General features: G+C 41.5%; 1 protein-coding gene across 4 annotated transcripts in view; it reads right to left on the reverse strand.

The window, feature by feature from the left end:
- Inpp5a (inositol polyphosphate-5-phosphatase A) overlaps nucleotides 1–17,542 on the reverse strand; it is a 221,898-nt gene that overhangs the window by 72,883 nt on the left and 131,473 nt on the right. For all 4 annotated transcript variants that reach the window (XM_010620338.1, XM_010620342.1, XM_010620325.1 and 1 more), the window contains exon 5: nucleotides 2,421–2,484. In XM_010620338.1, coding sequence (XP_010618640.1) covers nucleotides 2,421–2,484 — 64 coding nt within the window. The remainder of the gene's footprint in view (nucleotides 1–2,420; nucleotides 2,485–17,542) is intronic.

Genomic DNA, 17,542 nt, shown 5'->3' on the forward strand with positions numbered 1-17,542 from the left:
TTTATACATGTGTGACTTATTTATTTCACTTAGGAGTATATCCTCAATATGTATCCATTTTCCTACGCATGACTAATTTCTCATTCTTTATGGCTGAGTATTTATTTATTCCACTGTATAGAAAAACTACATCTTCTTTATCCAGTCTCCAAGTGATGGGCAAACGGGCTGTTTCCAAGTTTTAGCTATTACAAACTGTGCCACTATAAACATGGATGCACATATATCACTGTGATATGATTCATTTAATTCTTTTGGAAAGATATCCAGCAGAGGGATAGCTGGGTCAAATGGAACCTCTAATCCCAGCTCTTTGAGCTGCTAGATCCAGGCCAGTTCCTGATCCTGAGAAGTGGTGGCCTTAGGCCACCTGTCTGTTCAGAGCAGCAGTTTGCCCTGTGGATCTGAGATGAGCTGTCTATTTGAGTTTTGCTTTCTTCTTGTGAGAATGGCAGCCATGTCTTCCAAACTCTTTAAATGTTGGGGTAGAAACTAGAAGTCTTTTCATCTTTTATCTATATCTCTGAGTGCTCCTTAAATTTCCTACAAGGCTGTTACTTTTTAAATTCAGGCTACTTTTAAAAATTTATTCAAACTTTTCACAAATCCTGGGTTGCTGTGCTCTGACTAGCTCAACTCAAGCCAGAAGAGCAACTGGCATGAAGAGGGCAGAAGGGGCCACCCCAGCTTGAGACTCAGAACACTACAAAGCTTCACAGAGGGTCAGCTACAATACTTGCCAGGCTACTATGGTTGTTCACAGAACACACATCCAGATTCATTATCCATTACTGCCCTGTCTCTGTTACTGCAGACTATGCAGAGGCCCCTGAGTAAGGTTTTACTAGAGTGACGTGTCTATCTAACTTGTGGTTTTTATATAAACTATGGGTTAACCAGGTATTTCATGGTTGATTTCATTTAGTAGTAAAATATGTATGTACATCAGTGATTTCTTTAAAAAAAGTTCTATAGATTCAAAACTCTTTTATGCTTATCATACAAATTTCCAAGAGGCTAATCCTCCTTTTGTCCCCAGCCTCACATGGGGCATACTGTGTCTAATCATCTGTTGGTGAAGGCACAGCACAATGCTGACTGGTGTCTATAGAGACATAAGAGAACAGCCTGGCTGTCTCATTCTGGCCCACTTCCTTAGTGGGAATGCCAAGTGCTGGTATTTAAGTGTCTAAAGAACTCAAAGGCAACAGGGCAATGAAAAATTATTCTGCTGCCCAGGATCCTGCCCATTATCAGGATGGCGATGGTATCACTACTCAATTAACATAAATAAGACTGTTCAAGAGGTTCCCAAGTGAGCAAAAATAATGAATCTGTATCAACTGACACAATTAGTCACTGTCTACAGTTACTACAACTTTGATGATATTTCAAATTGACATGAGCTAGCTCCAGACCTGCATGGAGCTCAGGATGGTTTACACACAAAAGTAAAAGAAGGTACAGAGTGGACAGTAGACACACAAATACCCAGAACACCAGCAGGTCCACAGTGAAACATTTCTCATCTGGGTAACAGATTCCCTCTATGGATGGAGTGAACAAATGGACAGGGTGTCTGACCAGGAGCACCCTCGGAAGACAGCGCAGACCCACGGCACTGGTCATTAACCAAGGGACAGCATTTTTCATGGCCACAAAAATGTATTCTTATCAACTTTTGTTTTTGAAATATAAATAGTCCTCATTTAATGACTCACCTGTTTAACAATTGTTTGGACTTATGACCATTCTGTACATCTTGTTTATAGAGGCTTGGGGTGTTTTTGGAAAGTGCACCTTGCTTATACAGTAATGTAATTTTTCCTGATTGTACTGTACAGTATAGTACTATAGTTTTATGTTGTTACACATTACATATGTTATGCAAATGAAAGCAAATTCATCAAGTTGGAGTTTTCTTTGACCATGTCTTTGTTCTAAATATTGTATTGTTCATACTATATATAATTCTTCATTTAGCAACCAATTCGTTTAACAACTTAGTCCCAGGAATGGAAATTAGGTCATTAAATGAGGAGGGTCTATATGCTATCTTCTCATTCTGTTTCATCTTCTCACCGGTACTAGTATAGATACAAAACTATCACCTCTCCTCTGAATTCTTGCAAGAAAGCCAAAGCTTTGGGGCATTCTAGAGCAAAACAGGTGCAGGGGCTTAGCACATGGCATGGGTCAGGCAGAGTGGGCCAGGGTCACCATGCATCCCCATTTTGGAGAAACTAGAGAGCCAGGTTTTCACAGGAAGTCCCTGTGTTAATGACTGCAAAAAGTGACACCAAACAAAGACCACACAGGCAACTCTCACAAAGACACAGGATGGAAGAGACCCAAAAAAGCCAACCATGGAGGGTAAGGGCACCAAGATCAAGATACCAGAAGACAGTGTAGAATCTTACCTTTAAAGTCAAACTGGTAGATGTTTTTTAAGGACTCATGAAGAAAATAAAAGCTTCCTAGTGCCTGTAAGAGCAAAAAAAAAGAGGATCAGAGGTGGACTCCTAAGCAAGGTTCTAAGCAACAAATTAAATGATCTCTTCAGGTTAGTGCAGGTTAAACAGCTGTGACTTAATCACAGTCACTGACACAAAAGCTGATCACAGAAAGCCTGCCAACATCCACAGCTAGGGTCAGGTGTAGAACTAAACTGGGGCCTCAGGGCAGGGCTTGGCTGGCCTTTCCAGAGCACTGACCCTCAGCTCCACAGCTGTATGTGGCATAAGATCTGAGCACTGACGCACTGTACACTGGCCATTTTCTGTTCAGTTTCGGTTTTCCTTCTCTCTTACTTCTTCATCCTTTAGAACGTGAGCTGAAGCCCAGTGACCAGGAGCTGCTTAACCTGCCCCATGTGTAGATTAATTGAGCAAATAATTGTGGATGCCATTTGTCATCCTGGTTAGGGAGATCCAAAAGGGCAGGGTACATTGTATTAAAAGTTACTTGTTGCTGCTCTTAAATTTGAATCTAACACGTCATTTTTATACACATACATATATATGATATATATGTTCATATACATATTTCTATGTGTATATTCATTATGTTTTGCTTTGTTAAATTTACAAATCCCAATAAGGGCCCTGGGGAACCTCTACAGTCATAGCTGCAAAACTGTCATATTTAAATTAAAAACAAAACAAAACAAAAAACCTACACATTTGTCAGAACTCACTGGACTGTACCCTAAAAGGATACATTTTACCATCTGCATATTATACTCTTACGAATCCAACTTAACAGAAAAGCCTTACTTTCACAGGGTTCACCCTTAGACAGAAGACATAAGAAGGCCTTACAAAGTTGGGCCAAGAAGATAGGCACATGGATGGGGAAGCCCTGAGGGAGAATGCAGCTATGACTAGACCACAGAGAGCCTTGCCAGAGAGCAACACTTGGTTCTAATCCTAGCTTTTTATTTTGAGAAAGAGTCTTCGGATAACTGAAAGTGCCGAACAGGGACACAGTGCATCCTGTACAGGTGTATGCACATACTCCGTTTCTGGCAGAACCATAACCCTATGATGCTTCACTCCTAAAGACACTGTATGAGTCTCCTCTAAGAAGTGCTTTTTCCTTCATAACTACAAAAATCACTGTCTTACTGCAGAAATTAACAGTGGTACCAAAATAGTACCTGACATCAAAGGCCCAATAAATTTCCCCATGGTCCCAAATGTCTTTCATATTACCCTACCCCCACCCCCAGCCCTGCACACACAGAGTTTTGGTGTCCTAGAGCTCTGGAGCCATGAGATGGGGCAATGCCTGGGGCAGCCATGCAGGAAAGAAAGTGGCCAGTCCAATGTTCTTGATTGGCTGAGAGCAACTTATAGGGACACAGGTGGGAGTGTGGTGACTCCTAATTCAAGGTCTGCCACTGTCTCATAGTCCCTGGGCATATGGTCAGCTCTTCAGCTTGCCCACACCATCTCCAAAGCACAGGAAGCCCCAGGAAAGGCCAGCTATTTCCATAATGGCTGCTGGGCAGCCAACAGGTCAGTGACCCAAGGACTCTCTAAGATAACTGTGCATGGGGATGGCTCAGATTAGGGCTTTTCCTTATCCTAGGGCTCCATGAAACACCAGCTTTAACCAACATACAAGGGACCAGAACTGGCTGTAATGTTAAGTTCTGTAAGCGTTTTTATTGAAAACATAACCTAGAGAACCACGCCTGCTCCCGACCCAGCAACCATCACTCAAGTGCCGGGAGGTAGGCCGGGCCCTGATCCATGGCAGGAAGGAGAACCACGCCTGCTCCCGACCCAGCAGCCATTGCTCAAGCGCCGGGAAGGTAGCCGCTCGGGCGCCACTGAACCCCCATAATCCCCGCCCCCGCACTCTCAGACCTCCTGACTGTGCAAGTCTTTGGACCCACTCTGCAAAGACAGAGGTGGTCATCAAGGGTATTTTTCTGAGTTCCCAACTTTGAACATCTTTAAAGAAAGGGCGTGGGAAACCTGTAATAGAACGTTGCAGAGTTCAACCATTCAGAAGGATGGGGAACTCAATCTGGGCCTTGCAGCCCGAGGTCAGTCAGCGTCATGGGGTTCAACAATCAGTTAACTGAGATCAGGGGTCTTGCATCCTCGCTCTGTCTGAGCCATTAAATGGTAAATATACTATATTGAAAAGTTTGTTCACTGCAGACATGTTCTGGACTGCTTCTTGATTTCAATTTAATTCAAAGGATTTAAGGGTGATAGACTAGTGATTACCACAGGTGGTCAGTGTCCAAGTTGTGCTTGATCTTAATATGTTGCTGATTGTGTCAGTTGGGGTAAAGCATTGCCGTTGATTTGATGAGCTGTTTTCTCTGATGTTATTAAGATGAGAATATCTGTGGGTCGTTAGAGACAGAAGCTAGGGTGCAACTATATCAGGAAGATTTGGGTGATAATCCAGAGATTAAACCAAGGACAGTCCAACAACAAAAATTAAAATGAGAAAACACTTAAACAAGACACAAGGACAGACTTCCAGTTCACCAATGCAAACAGTAGGGCAAATGAGGATGAAAAGGCCGATAGTGAACCACCAGGACACCCTGAACTCAAAGCACAGGAAGTAACAAAACAGATCAATCAGGCTCTAGAAAAATTCAAAACAGAAATAATTTCCCAGATAACCATAGAGATAGTGAGCAAAATGGAAGTCGTGATTCTAGGCTCTAGAGCAGAAACTGACAAAAAAATAGATGAGCTCAGGACTATGATAGAAGCCATGAAGGCCCAGCATAAGAAAGAAATGGAAAAAATAAACACCCAACATAGGAAAGAAATGGAATCCATAAAACAGATTCAAACAGATATCCAGGAGATTAAACACTCTATTGAAAGTGTACGCAACAGAATAAAAGAATGCGAAGATAGGCTCTCAGATATAGAAGATAAGATTGCAGTCAGTGACCATGAAAAGAGAGGTCTCTTAAAAACAGTAAGAGATCATGAGAAATCGATCCAACAACTCCTAGATGATGCAAAGAAGAATAACATAAGACTGATAGGAATACATGAAGTAGCAGGAGAAAATACAAATGACTTAAAAAAGCTGTTTGCAGAATTAATGACAGAAAACTTCCCAAACAGAGGGGAAGAATTTGACATTCAGATAACTGAGGCATATAGGACCCCAACTAGCTACAATAAAAAAAAATCTACACCTAGACATATAATAATCAAGATCCCAGAAACCCAACAGAAGAACAAAATACTACAAGCAGTAAGAGAAAAGAAACAAATCACATACAAAGGAAAGCCCATCAGAATCACAGCAGACTTTTCAACACAAACCCTTGGGGCAAGGAGAGCCTGGAATGAGATATTTCAAGTACTAAAAGAGAACAACCTCCAACCTAGACTGATGTATCCAGCAAAACTCTCTTTCAAAATGGATGGGGAAATAAGACACTTCCACGACAAAGAACACCTGAGAAACTACATGAATACCAAACCAGCACTACAAGCAATTCTAAACAAGATCCTAGAAAAAGACAATGAAGGCAACAACACCATGAGGCCCAACAGAGCAAATCAAATAGGCAAGGCAAGAAATTAAAAGGAGAAGGTGAAAAAGTAAAAAGAGTCAACAAAAGGCCAATAACATGTCAATAATAAGTCAGTACATATCAGTTATAACCAGCAATGTCAATGGCCTCAACTCACCAATCAAGAGAAATAGACTGGCAAAATGGAATAAGAAGCAAAATCCAACAATATGTTGTATACAAGAAACACACCTAGTGCAAAAAGAAGCCTATAGACTGAAAGTGAAAAGATAGAAAACAATTCTCCATGTGACAGGAGCCCAGAAAAAAACAGGGGTAGCAATCTTATTTGCAGACAAAGTAAATTTCAAACCAAAACTGAATCTAGTATTATTGATGTAGGACAGTACTGTATCATACCTCTATGAATGTAAAATATCTAGTACCTGCTTTATGATACATAGTAGGGACCGTGCTTTATCAGAGCTACATTTAATGATATTACTCTAGAATGTTCTCTTTCCAGATGATGATTAAGAGACTAATAGAAGAGGTACAAGATCCCAACAATGAATGTAACTGTACTGTATCCCTAAAATGTACCAATAAACTCAATTAAAGCTGAAAAAAAAAAAGAGGCTAATAGAAAAAATGGTGTCAGGTACCACAACAGCAACAGAACTTTGCTGTTGTCTGGATATTATTCTTTTCTTGTTTTTTTCTTTCTTTTTTTTTTTAATGGAATGTGCTGAATGTCTATAATTTTGTTCAGATGACTGCAGAACCTGGAAAAGCTGTTGCTGCTATCGATGCATAACATACTATTATTAGTATGTATACATACATACACACACACACACACACACACACACACACACACACACACATAAATTGAATTTTGGGAAACTTTAACGGTGCTGCCAACTTTGGAAAAAGTCATCTCAATTTACTGTGTTGACTTGGCATTGTACAGAAATGGACAACCATATTGGTCTGGAAATGTTAATTTTTTTTTCCATGTGTACAGGGGTAACACATCATACTAAATATGTAAGGTCATATCTATGTGGGTTTGATTACAGAAACTAATAAAGTATTCTCTAAATAATGAAAAAAAGAATAAGATAAGACTATAAGAGCGAGAAGCAATTTAAATATGTTCAGTGACCATTTTCATCTCCAGAATTAAGGATTATTTTAATGTTACATCATTGCCTTTTCTCTTTTACTTTCCTTTTTAGTTTTAGTTTAGGATTCCCTATTTTTAATGTTCATACAGAGATTTCTTTAACTGAAATACCAAATAGTTTCTTTGGTGTGAAAAACCATAATAGTAGACAGGATCCTAATGAGATAATTAATAATGTGAAATAAGAAGTAAAGGGCTAAAGGTGTAAGGAAAGTGGGAAGGGTGAGGAAAGGTAATAAGGGAGAGGGAAAAAAATATGAGAAACTGAAAAAATGGAAATAAAGTGTTTTTAAATGGGGAGGGGAGAAGGGGGTGAAGGGAGGGCAGGGACAAGGGGAAAAATGAGAATCAAGACCTATTATGTAAAGGTACAGAATCCCAATGATGAATGCAATTGTATTGTATACCTAGATTGTACCAATAACCTCAATAAAAAGAAAAAGAAAACATAACCTAGCAACATGATTACGGAAAAAGTTTCCAAGTCCCAAAAAAAAGTGAAAGACCATCAGTGGTGGGGTTGCCTCACGGCACTAGGGTCCACAAAGTCCAGACTGATACACGTCCACATAGCTTCTTCCCTGGATCCATGGCAGACAAACATAGCCTGATTCAACTAGACAGGAAGCAAATGTCACTATCAGGAGGGACATGTACTGGCCATGCCCTATTCAGAAAAGTTGGATCATTCAGGGAGATTGAGGTTTACCTTTCCATAATTCATTCATATAATTCTACATTTTAATATAAATATATAACTATATAGGCAAACCTGGATTTTACTATTCATCATGCTATCTTATAGCCTCCACTCAGCCTCAAATCACTCTTCATGGCAAGCCCCAGATCATGTCTACACTGTCAAGCCTGGTGTCCAGTCTCTAGTGTATGTCCCATGGGGCACTGTCCACTCTTTCCCTGTCTACCTACATTGTTCAAATTCATCCTCCCAAATGGTCCTCTGCTCCTCAAGTCCATCTTTGTCTCAGGAAGATTCCAGGGCTTCCCACTGACACTACTCACTTATGCCTCTGTCTCCTTACCCATACAGCAGCAGCCAAGCTCCTCCGCACTGTGGTCATGGGCCAAGATAGACCACCGAGGCACACTTTCCTATTTACTTCTGGTCACATTTGTGGGACTCAGAAAGATGGGCTGGGTTAAGATCAGGAAATACTGCCTTAGGAAAAAAAAATGTGAAACTCTAGGGATGAAGCACCTGGCACCTGCTATGGAACAGGACATACTCTAAGAACAAGTATTACACATGAGGATACTGCTCAGCCACTGGAGCAGGGCCTGTGCATCCTGGGCACAGGATATAACTCCAACTGAAATGCAGCAGGTATCTGAGACAGCAATAGCAGAGGTCTAAGTGTGTGTTACAGCTCTGGCAAGGGTTCTGGCTCACAGATGTGAGCACACACGCACGCACACACACACACACTCATGAGTGTCTGATGAAGCCACAGAGTTTCAGCTGGGCCTCCAGCCTGGCATAATGACCACCACCCATTGCAAGCAACTCAAGTCAACAGATCCTTGATGGGACCTTGTATCTGGGGACCTGGTGGGCGAATACAACTCTAAGAAAGATGCAACACAAGCTGTCTGTGGGAAAGCGATTCCATCCAGAGATGCTTTCTCTCCTCTCAAAGGTGGGTCCAGAACTCAGCACACAGAATCTTTGTTCTCAATCAAAAGCCAGAGTACGGAGGAGGCTGCATGTCATATGGCCTGACAGTGGACCCCCCCAGGACTTACCCCAGTGACTCCTGTCTTTGACCTCAGGAACGTCCTCATGCCAGACCCTAGGAAACATGTCATGGCACACTATCAGTGGGTCCTAAAGCTGCATGTACCTAAACACAGTGCATTCTTGTGCCAATAGGTACATGTTCATAATCCAAGAAGGTTCATAGTGGACCCTGACAGCAAGCCTGTCGATTCTGGTACATCCTTGCCAAACTATCATTTCATCATGGCAGACAGTGAGAGCAGTCAGCTTTTGGCTTGCTTTCTTTGGAAAAACAGTTGAGGCCACCTCTCATTATGAAGGGTCACAGAGTAATTGGGCTTCCTCCAGGAACCAGGAAAGAAAACAGCAGGACTGCCCAGATGAATCAAACATTGCTTCCCCATAGCAGCCCTGCAGAGGATGCCTTTCCACCTGCCTCAGATGAAGAAGGAATTAAGAAGTGTGATAAAGGCCTCTGGAGAGGCCTTTAAACATCACTCCACCACAGGGGAGAAAGCTAACATGACATTATGAAACTTAAAATAAATGAACCTGACTGTTATGACTGCTTTTTAATTATCCACTAGTAAAAAGCAATGCACTCACTGCTGTGTTTCAAATGCCATCGGTAGGAGTTCTTATTGCCCCTACAGGCAGCCACAGGAACATCAAGGTTCCTTGAATGGCCCTTGGTGGGAGGGACTGACGATGGGGTGGGTGTTGTTCACCTGAAGTGTTTGCAAACTTTAAAATTCATTCTAATGTCAGGTGAAGTCTAGCAATGTAAAACATGACCAGGTACCTCACCTCATTCCCTGTTTGGTTTTAGGAGTTGAATCTGATACCAGTAAACCACTGTGCAAAACAGGGGAGTCAGAACTAGGGTAGACTACTGCTAGTAAAAGAACATGTCTGCAAATGCTGCTCAGTCATAAAGCAAGTATGTGTCCAGTGTGAGCCTACTCCCTTGATCCAGCCGCCATCCAGGTTCAGGGAGTGCCTTGGACCAGGGCAAGCACACACACCGAACAGATACAAAGCTACTGATAGAAACACCTCAATTACTTTGTATTTGCAAACAAATCAACTAGCCAGTAATCTATCATTTCCACTTTGAGGTCAGCAGCAAAGCACACATCATTAACCTGGGCCTTCTGCACTGGCTCCTTTTCCAGGAAACAAATTTTTAAACTCAAATCAAACTAACTTAGCACTAAAGAACCCACCAGAATACCCCTTTCTTCTTAGATACTATGAAAGGGGGAGCCATGTAGACAGACACTTCTTGCATATGACCAAGATAATAACAGGCCCCTTTACCTGCAGTCAGCAAATCTGTGAAAATATTGGAGTGACTTCCATCAGCACTGCTGCTAGTGAGCACAGTGGAAGAAGCTCTCAGTGCACCCCTGGGAAAGGCCCCCATGGAGACAGCTGCAGTATCCACTGCTGGGACAGAACAAGCATAGGCGGAGAGGTCACAGCACAAGAACCAGGGCCAATTGTACTTATCAAGTTGACAGGGAATTCGATAATACATATCTCACTCCAAGATAGCACAACACTACATTGTTACCATGGAGAGAGCATTTTCAACTCTAGTTACTTTTAAAAAATGAAGTATATTAACGAGTAAGAAAGACTTCCTAAGGTATTGCTGATAACTAATCTCCAGGTCTGCAACAAAACAGTGGAACTAGTTGTTCTGAATTACAGTAACATACCACTGACTCATGGCTGGTCAAGCTCCTTCATGTGGAGAATGGGATGAATTCCTCACACTTTACCATTTCCCAGCGCAAACAGATACATGACACCCCCTCCCACCAAGGAAGGTCACGCCCTTGCTTAGCCACACTTTTTCTCAGGTCATTACATTCTCTTAGAATCAAGTGCAAACAGCTCTAATATCTGGGAACAAAACTCCAGGCATCAGAGAGAACGTTTAACACTGTATCCTTGCACTATTAAGAATATATTTTTCCATAAAATTTTTAAAAAAGTAACAAAATAATGAACACAAAATTGAGAAGAGTCATTACCAGTAAGTTATTATTCTAGAAGACCTTAGATTGCACAGGGACTTCAAGTGTCCACTTTGTTACCTTAAAGAATAATAAAATAATGAAGAAGGAAATACGTGAAAGAGGCTATGCCTGACCAAAGAGGACAGTGTGGCATGCCCCAGCTCTACACCAGACACCCAGAGGAGTGAGAGAAGACAACGAGGACTCAGCTGGAATTCCCACCCAGCCCAACAATGGCAGGTGCCCCAGAAACATGCTATCTCATTAATGCTGCTAATGCTACTGTCCTCCCTCCAAAGAAGAAGCCGTCATCTTGAGAGGCACGAAATGAAAGCAGTAAGCAATATACAGTATAGCTCTGGCATCCTACACTCTGTCAATGCTATCACATCGATTTTGCCTTCAGAAATTTGGTTTCCACTCAGTTATAGTTCATGTATAGCTTATTTTTGTTCATTTATATAGTTCAGTTATAGCTTCTTTTTGATGCCACATAATAATCCACTATATAAAAATATTGCAATTTATCCATTCTTCTGTTGGACAATCAATGCTATAAGCATCCTTGCATAGACTGTGAGAAACTGTGATAACACACATGTGAATATATGTATAAGATGGGTGTGTATATGTACAGAATATACAGACAGAATTTGTGGATTCTAGCAGACATAATTCTCAATTCAGGGACCACAATATTACACCACCAGGTCACCATGACAACCCACACCTCCACAAGCACCACGGAACAGTGCCCATTATTCTGTATCCTTGCTAGGCCCTGGTATCTACAACTGGATTAAGACAAAATTATGCCTCATTTTCTATTTTGCATGTTCATTACACTTGTATAGCTAAGCATCTCTCTTTTGTGGTGCTAGGGACGGAACCCAGGGCCTTGCACATGATAGGCAAGCATTCTACCACTGAGCTATGCTCCAGCCCCCACTTTTTTTTTGCGGGGGTACCAGAGATCAAACTCAGGATCTTGCACTTATGAGACAGGCATGGCCCCACTGAGCTATATCCCGGGCATCCACCTTTTTAAAAAAATGTTTTTATTGCAGCAAAATATACACAATACAAAATTTACCATCCTAACCATTTTTATGTGCACAGTTCAGTGGTATTAAATACATGTTTAACATTGTACAGCCATCACTACTGTCTGCAGAATTCTTTTAAACTTCCCAAACACTCCATTCTTTCTTCTCATCAATCCCTTGAAACTATATTTCTACACTGTTTCTATGAATGTGACTACTGTAGAGACCTTCTAAATAGAAGCATATTTGTATTTGTAACAACCGGCCCATTTCATTTGCAAAACACCCTCCAGGTTCATCTATATTGTAACAGGATTCTGTGACAAGGTTTCTGTCTTCTCTAAGGCTGAGTAACATTCCACTTCATACCAAAGGCAATCAAAAATATGGCAAATTTTAAAAATTTTATTGTATTACAAAGACATACTGGCAAGAAGGATGAGATAAATGTGTTCAAAGCAAAGAATATTTTGAAGGGGATTAACAGGAATGTGTCTTCTACTGTAATACATTTAAATTTTTTAAACATTCACTATTTTAAAATCATTCCGGAATCATCAAATGTTTATGACGGTTTCTGTCAAATCGAAATGTTATGGAGTGTAGCTGCATCCACTTTATTCACAGGACCTGGCACCAAGTGACTTGTGGCACTTCCCCAAAGCCAAAATGACCATAAAAGGTAAACATTTAAAATCTATTCAGGACATTGAAGCAGAAGAGAAAACTAAAGACAGAAGAGAAACTAAAGACACAGAAGAGAACTTCCAAGACTGCTTCAGGAAGTAGAAAGAACAATGGGGTAAGTGTGGTAAAAGCAAAGGGGAGTATTTCTGAGGGGATTAATGGCAATGTTGCCTATGACTTTGGTACTGTATCCAAGAATCAAATCCAGTGTCATAAAGGTTCTGCTCTGTTTTCCTCTAAGTTTTTAAATTTTGGATCTTACATTAGATCTTTAATTCCTTTTAAGTTTTGCACATGGATATCTAGTTTCTCCAGCACAGTATTTTTAAGGGACTATCCCTTGCCCACTGACATCTTGCCCCGCCCCCCGACACACACCAGGTCAAACTCATCTGACTACAGATACATACATACACACACCATATATTTCTGGGATTTATTCTATTCTGGGTCTATGTTTAGAGGATTTGTTTTTGCAGTTATTGGCAACTTAGATTTCTTCTAATGTGAATTCCATGTTCATATTCTTTGTGCATTTTTCTACTCATCTTTTTCTTATCTTGTGATTTGTTTTTAAATATAATGTAAAATTACTTCTTTGTTATCTGCATTACAAATATTTCCTCCTACTGTGGTATATCTCATTAATATTTTTATCATGTCTTTCACTAAAAAGTGAAAGTTCTTATTTTTTGAAGTGGTCAAATTAACCAATACATTCCTTTACAGTTTATGTCTTTATGTCTAATTTAGAAAACTTTCCTTAATGTGATTTCACATGGCCTCTTCTATATTCCCTCTTATCTTATCCCAGATACACAGGAGGCTAAGGTAGGAGGGTTGCAAGTTTGAGGCCACTCTGAGGAAGGCTCTGTTTAAACAAACAAACAAACGAACAAACAAGTAAGCAAGCAAGCTAAATATGTAGCTCAGTAAAGCTGTAAGATTTTATGTTTCTAGTTTACTTTTTACTATGACAATGAAATATTTGTGAGACTTTTTCTATTTTACCTTTGTAAGTACTTAGTAAGGGAAGTGCTCCAAGTCCCCCTAACCCATGACAAATTTTATAGGGTTTTGGGGCTCTTTGTATTTTCATACAGAACTCCAGATTCAGCTGCTGCTGGAGTGAAGATTACAGATGCCGAGACTTTCCAGATTCACTGGGGAAAGAGAGTGTCTTTGCAGTGTTGAGTCTTTCTTCCCATAACTTTACCCATATTGAGTTCCTTTAAAATGCCTTTTAATAAAGCTTTATAATTTTCAGTCTGTGATGGTACATGCTTGTAATTCCAGCACTCTTCTAGGAGGCTAAGGCAGAATGATCATAAGTCTGAGGCCAGCTTGAGCAACTAAGACCCTTTCTCAAGGGGTGGGCACTATAGCTCAGCATAAAGGCCCTATGTTCAATCCTCAGTACCACCAAGACAAAGAGCATCAGGCAAGAACAAGGCAGGATTATGAAGTGGACAGCATTGAGAAGTAACAGAATATCATAACACATTTCTGGATTTCAGCTGGGCATTGTGGTGTACACCTGTAATCCCAGCACTCGGGAGGCTGAGGCAGGAGAACTACTGTGAGTTTGAGGTCAGCCTGGGCTACATAGTGAGCTCAAGTCAAGTCTGTATTACAAAGCGAGACCCAGCAAAAATAAATAAATAAATAAATAAATAAAAATAAAAAATCAAATACATTACTGGATTTCAGTCAATTAAAGCCGTGACCTGCACTAAAAGATTTAAAAGCCTTAGCATAAACCTCACTTCATCACAGCACATGTTTTTATATACTGCTGGGTAGATTCTGCTTGCTAACACTGTGTTTAGGATTTCTGCACTCTTTCAATCTTGTCTGTGTCCTCTCCATCGCAGTGAAATTATTCAATACCATATTCAATGACGTTTAAGTTACAAACCAAACACATACTTTTCATGACACTTGATTTCTCAGAAACACAGGGCATCTGCCCTTCTTTCCTCATTCTTCAAGCACTCTTATTTTTGGGTTTCAGGATACTACACTGTTCTTCTCTGGACTCTCTTCCTCCTCCTCCTCCTCACCTTTCAAGTGACAATGATACATGGGCCTACACAAGATATCCTATGAAGCCTTTTCGCTTCTTTTTCCTCCCTCTGGGTAGCCTCATCCTTTTCACAGTCCAGCTGATGGCTGGCATATGCACTGGTAACGATCCTCTCTTGAAACCTAGCCTCACAGGTCGAGGCAGCTACACAGTCCTCTCTTGAATCTCAGAGAAGTCCAATCTTTCCCAACACAGGACATACCCCATCCTTTACTACCTCCTCCTACTGGAAGCCATGGATCTCTTCAAATTCCTCCAACATCTTTCTATTACCAACCACTCCTTTCTGGTAAACATCCATTCTATCTGCAAATTCTATCCATTCTCCCCACTGCCCACACCAGACAAGGCCCTGGTTGTTCTCCAAATGGACCTTGCTTCCTACATTACTATAGTCCCTGGTCTCTTCTCTACCTGACAGCCAGGTCAGCCTTTTAAAAATATGCATCTGCTCCTGCCACTAATCTTGCACCCTATGTTCCAGCAGCTTGTATAGGTCTCCCACACTTTCCAGCTCCCAAAACTCTAGCCACAATGGCCACTCAGGCCCGAGCAGGCCAAGATCTTCTGCCACTGGAACAATCATGTGCTCTGCCTTCTTCTTTTCCAGCTGCTTATGACATGAGCCTTGTGCTCCTCTAGGTCTCCATGGATATTGCCTCTTCCAAGCAACCCTCTCTGACTGCTCTCTGCAGAGGCAGTTCTAGCCCAGCACTTCATCATTCCTCCAAAATGCTGCACATGTTTTCTTCCTGTCTCTTTATAGAGGGGGAAGCTGCCTGAGGGCAGACATATGACATGAGTCCCCCAGCACAGTGCTTGGTTCATGGAAGGAATTCAACAACTCCTGGTGACATGGGAGGGTACAACAACCTCACAGAGTGACTCGCTGAGCAGTTTAAAATCCAGCATATGAAACTGTTTGCTTTGTTTTCAAAATATAACCTAGTGTACAGCGCTCTTGAGAAGCTGAGCATGATGAAAAATAAACAAACAAAAAACCCAGTACTTTTCTGACCATATCACAAAGGCAAACCCCAAGGATCTTGACTTTAAAACAATTTAATAGATTGAGTAATAAATCAAAGTTACTAAAACATTCATTAGATTATAAATAATAATAAATGAAACAAAGCTTTTGTTTCAATCAGTGTAGAGCTTCATTGATCTTTTCCTGTATAATAAACTCACAGACAACCAATCTAATTGGATGAGGCAGCATTACTGCCTATTCCCCCAGCATTACCCAGAGGAGTAGCATGTGGGAAAGGTTGCATTTAGCATGTCACTGTCACAAGGGTGTCCTCTCAAGAAGCTTTGTAACCCCTGCAAAATGAGAGCTGACGCATTTACAAAGTACTGCCTCTCCAATTCCAGCTCCCAAGGCCAGACACAAGATGACGGCACAAAGCTGTTCCCCCACTTGACCCGCAGTACAAAGCCCCTCTCCACGCTGGCTGCTGGCCCAAGAGATGCACATGTAATTTCATTCCATCTCCCATCCAAGAGTCGACATTAGAAGTTAATTAAATTGGTTGTCCACTGTATTCATCCACTTACAAAGTTAATGATATTCTGTCCCTGAATTAAAGAGCATTTTATAAAGCGTGCACCATGGGAGCTGGCATGTCGTACACAGGGTGCTGAACCCTGTCACGGCTCCTGGTCATCGAGTTCCCAATTAGGCAGCCCAGGAAAGGCAGGGCCCTGTCTGCCAGGGTAAAGCACAAGTCATTCTGACACTGAGGGTAAACATTGCACACAACAGCCACTTAATATTTCATACTGGACCACAATAAATTCTACCAGATTAGCACACCTGTTAACATTTCATATTACCATAGCAAAGAGCAGTCGAAATGTAACGAGTCAGTCTTTTAAAATGGCCTGAAGACCAGCTGTTAGGAAATGGTATGTGCCCTGCAGGTGCCAATAGCATAACTATGGGCTAATCCTAGGTTTCCAAGCCAAAACGAGATGCCACATAGAGCTCTACCTGGAGACATGAGAAACACCCACCCTTTGTGAGTGAATTCCTACTTCACTCTCTTATTCCGCAAGTATTTATTTGGCACTCGCTCTGCCAGCACACCATCTCAGGCATCTGAGACGATTCAGTAACCATCAGCCAGAGACCAAGATGGCAAGAGGCAGATGTGAACATAGAGGAGGGCATCAGGAGGACAGTGGAGCTCTGCTTGAGCAGCAAGTGCACACCACCAAGTTGGGACAAGGAGGGCTCTGAGAGAAGGTATCCAGCACAGAGCAAGGACATACAGTAGCTGGATCTAGCGATCTGTTGTTCAGGTCAGAGGCCTGTGTGACCCCAGGAGTTCACTTGTGGAGAGTCCTCAGTACCGAGGAATGTTGCATTCATCAGGAGAGACTGGAGCCAGAGGAAAGGGTAGGGCCAAGGGCCAGACCAGAACCACCATTAAAGAATGGGAGTAGGTGTTGGAGCTACCAATCAGTAGAAATAAGAGGCAGCTAAAAGGGACAAAGAGTGGTCAGTAGGGACAAGGAGCAGTCAGTAAGGCTGGTGAACACCTGTAATCCCAGTACTCTAAGAGGTTGAGATGGAGAATCAAAAGGTTGAGCCCAGTCTGAGCAATTTAGCGAGATTCTGTCTCAAAGGTGAGAGGGGCCTAGCTAGAGGCTGAGGATATATATAGTTCAGTGTGAAGGCCCAGAGTTCAACTTGCAGTACCAATGAAGGACAAAAAAAAAAAAAAAAAAAAAAAAAAAAAAAAAAGGGGGGG

The sequence above is a fragment of the Fukomys damarensis genome, unplaced genomic scaffold (genome assembly GCF_012274545.1).
Source record: "Fukomys damarensis isolate Sample0158 unplaced genomic scaffold, DMR_v1.0_HiC HiC_scaffold_8, whole genome shotgun sequence".
NCBI lineage: Eukaryota > Metazoa > Chordata > Mammalia > Rodentia > Bathyergidae > Fukomys > Fukomys damarensis.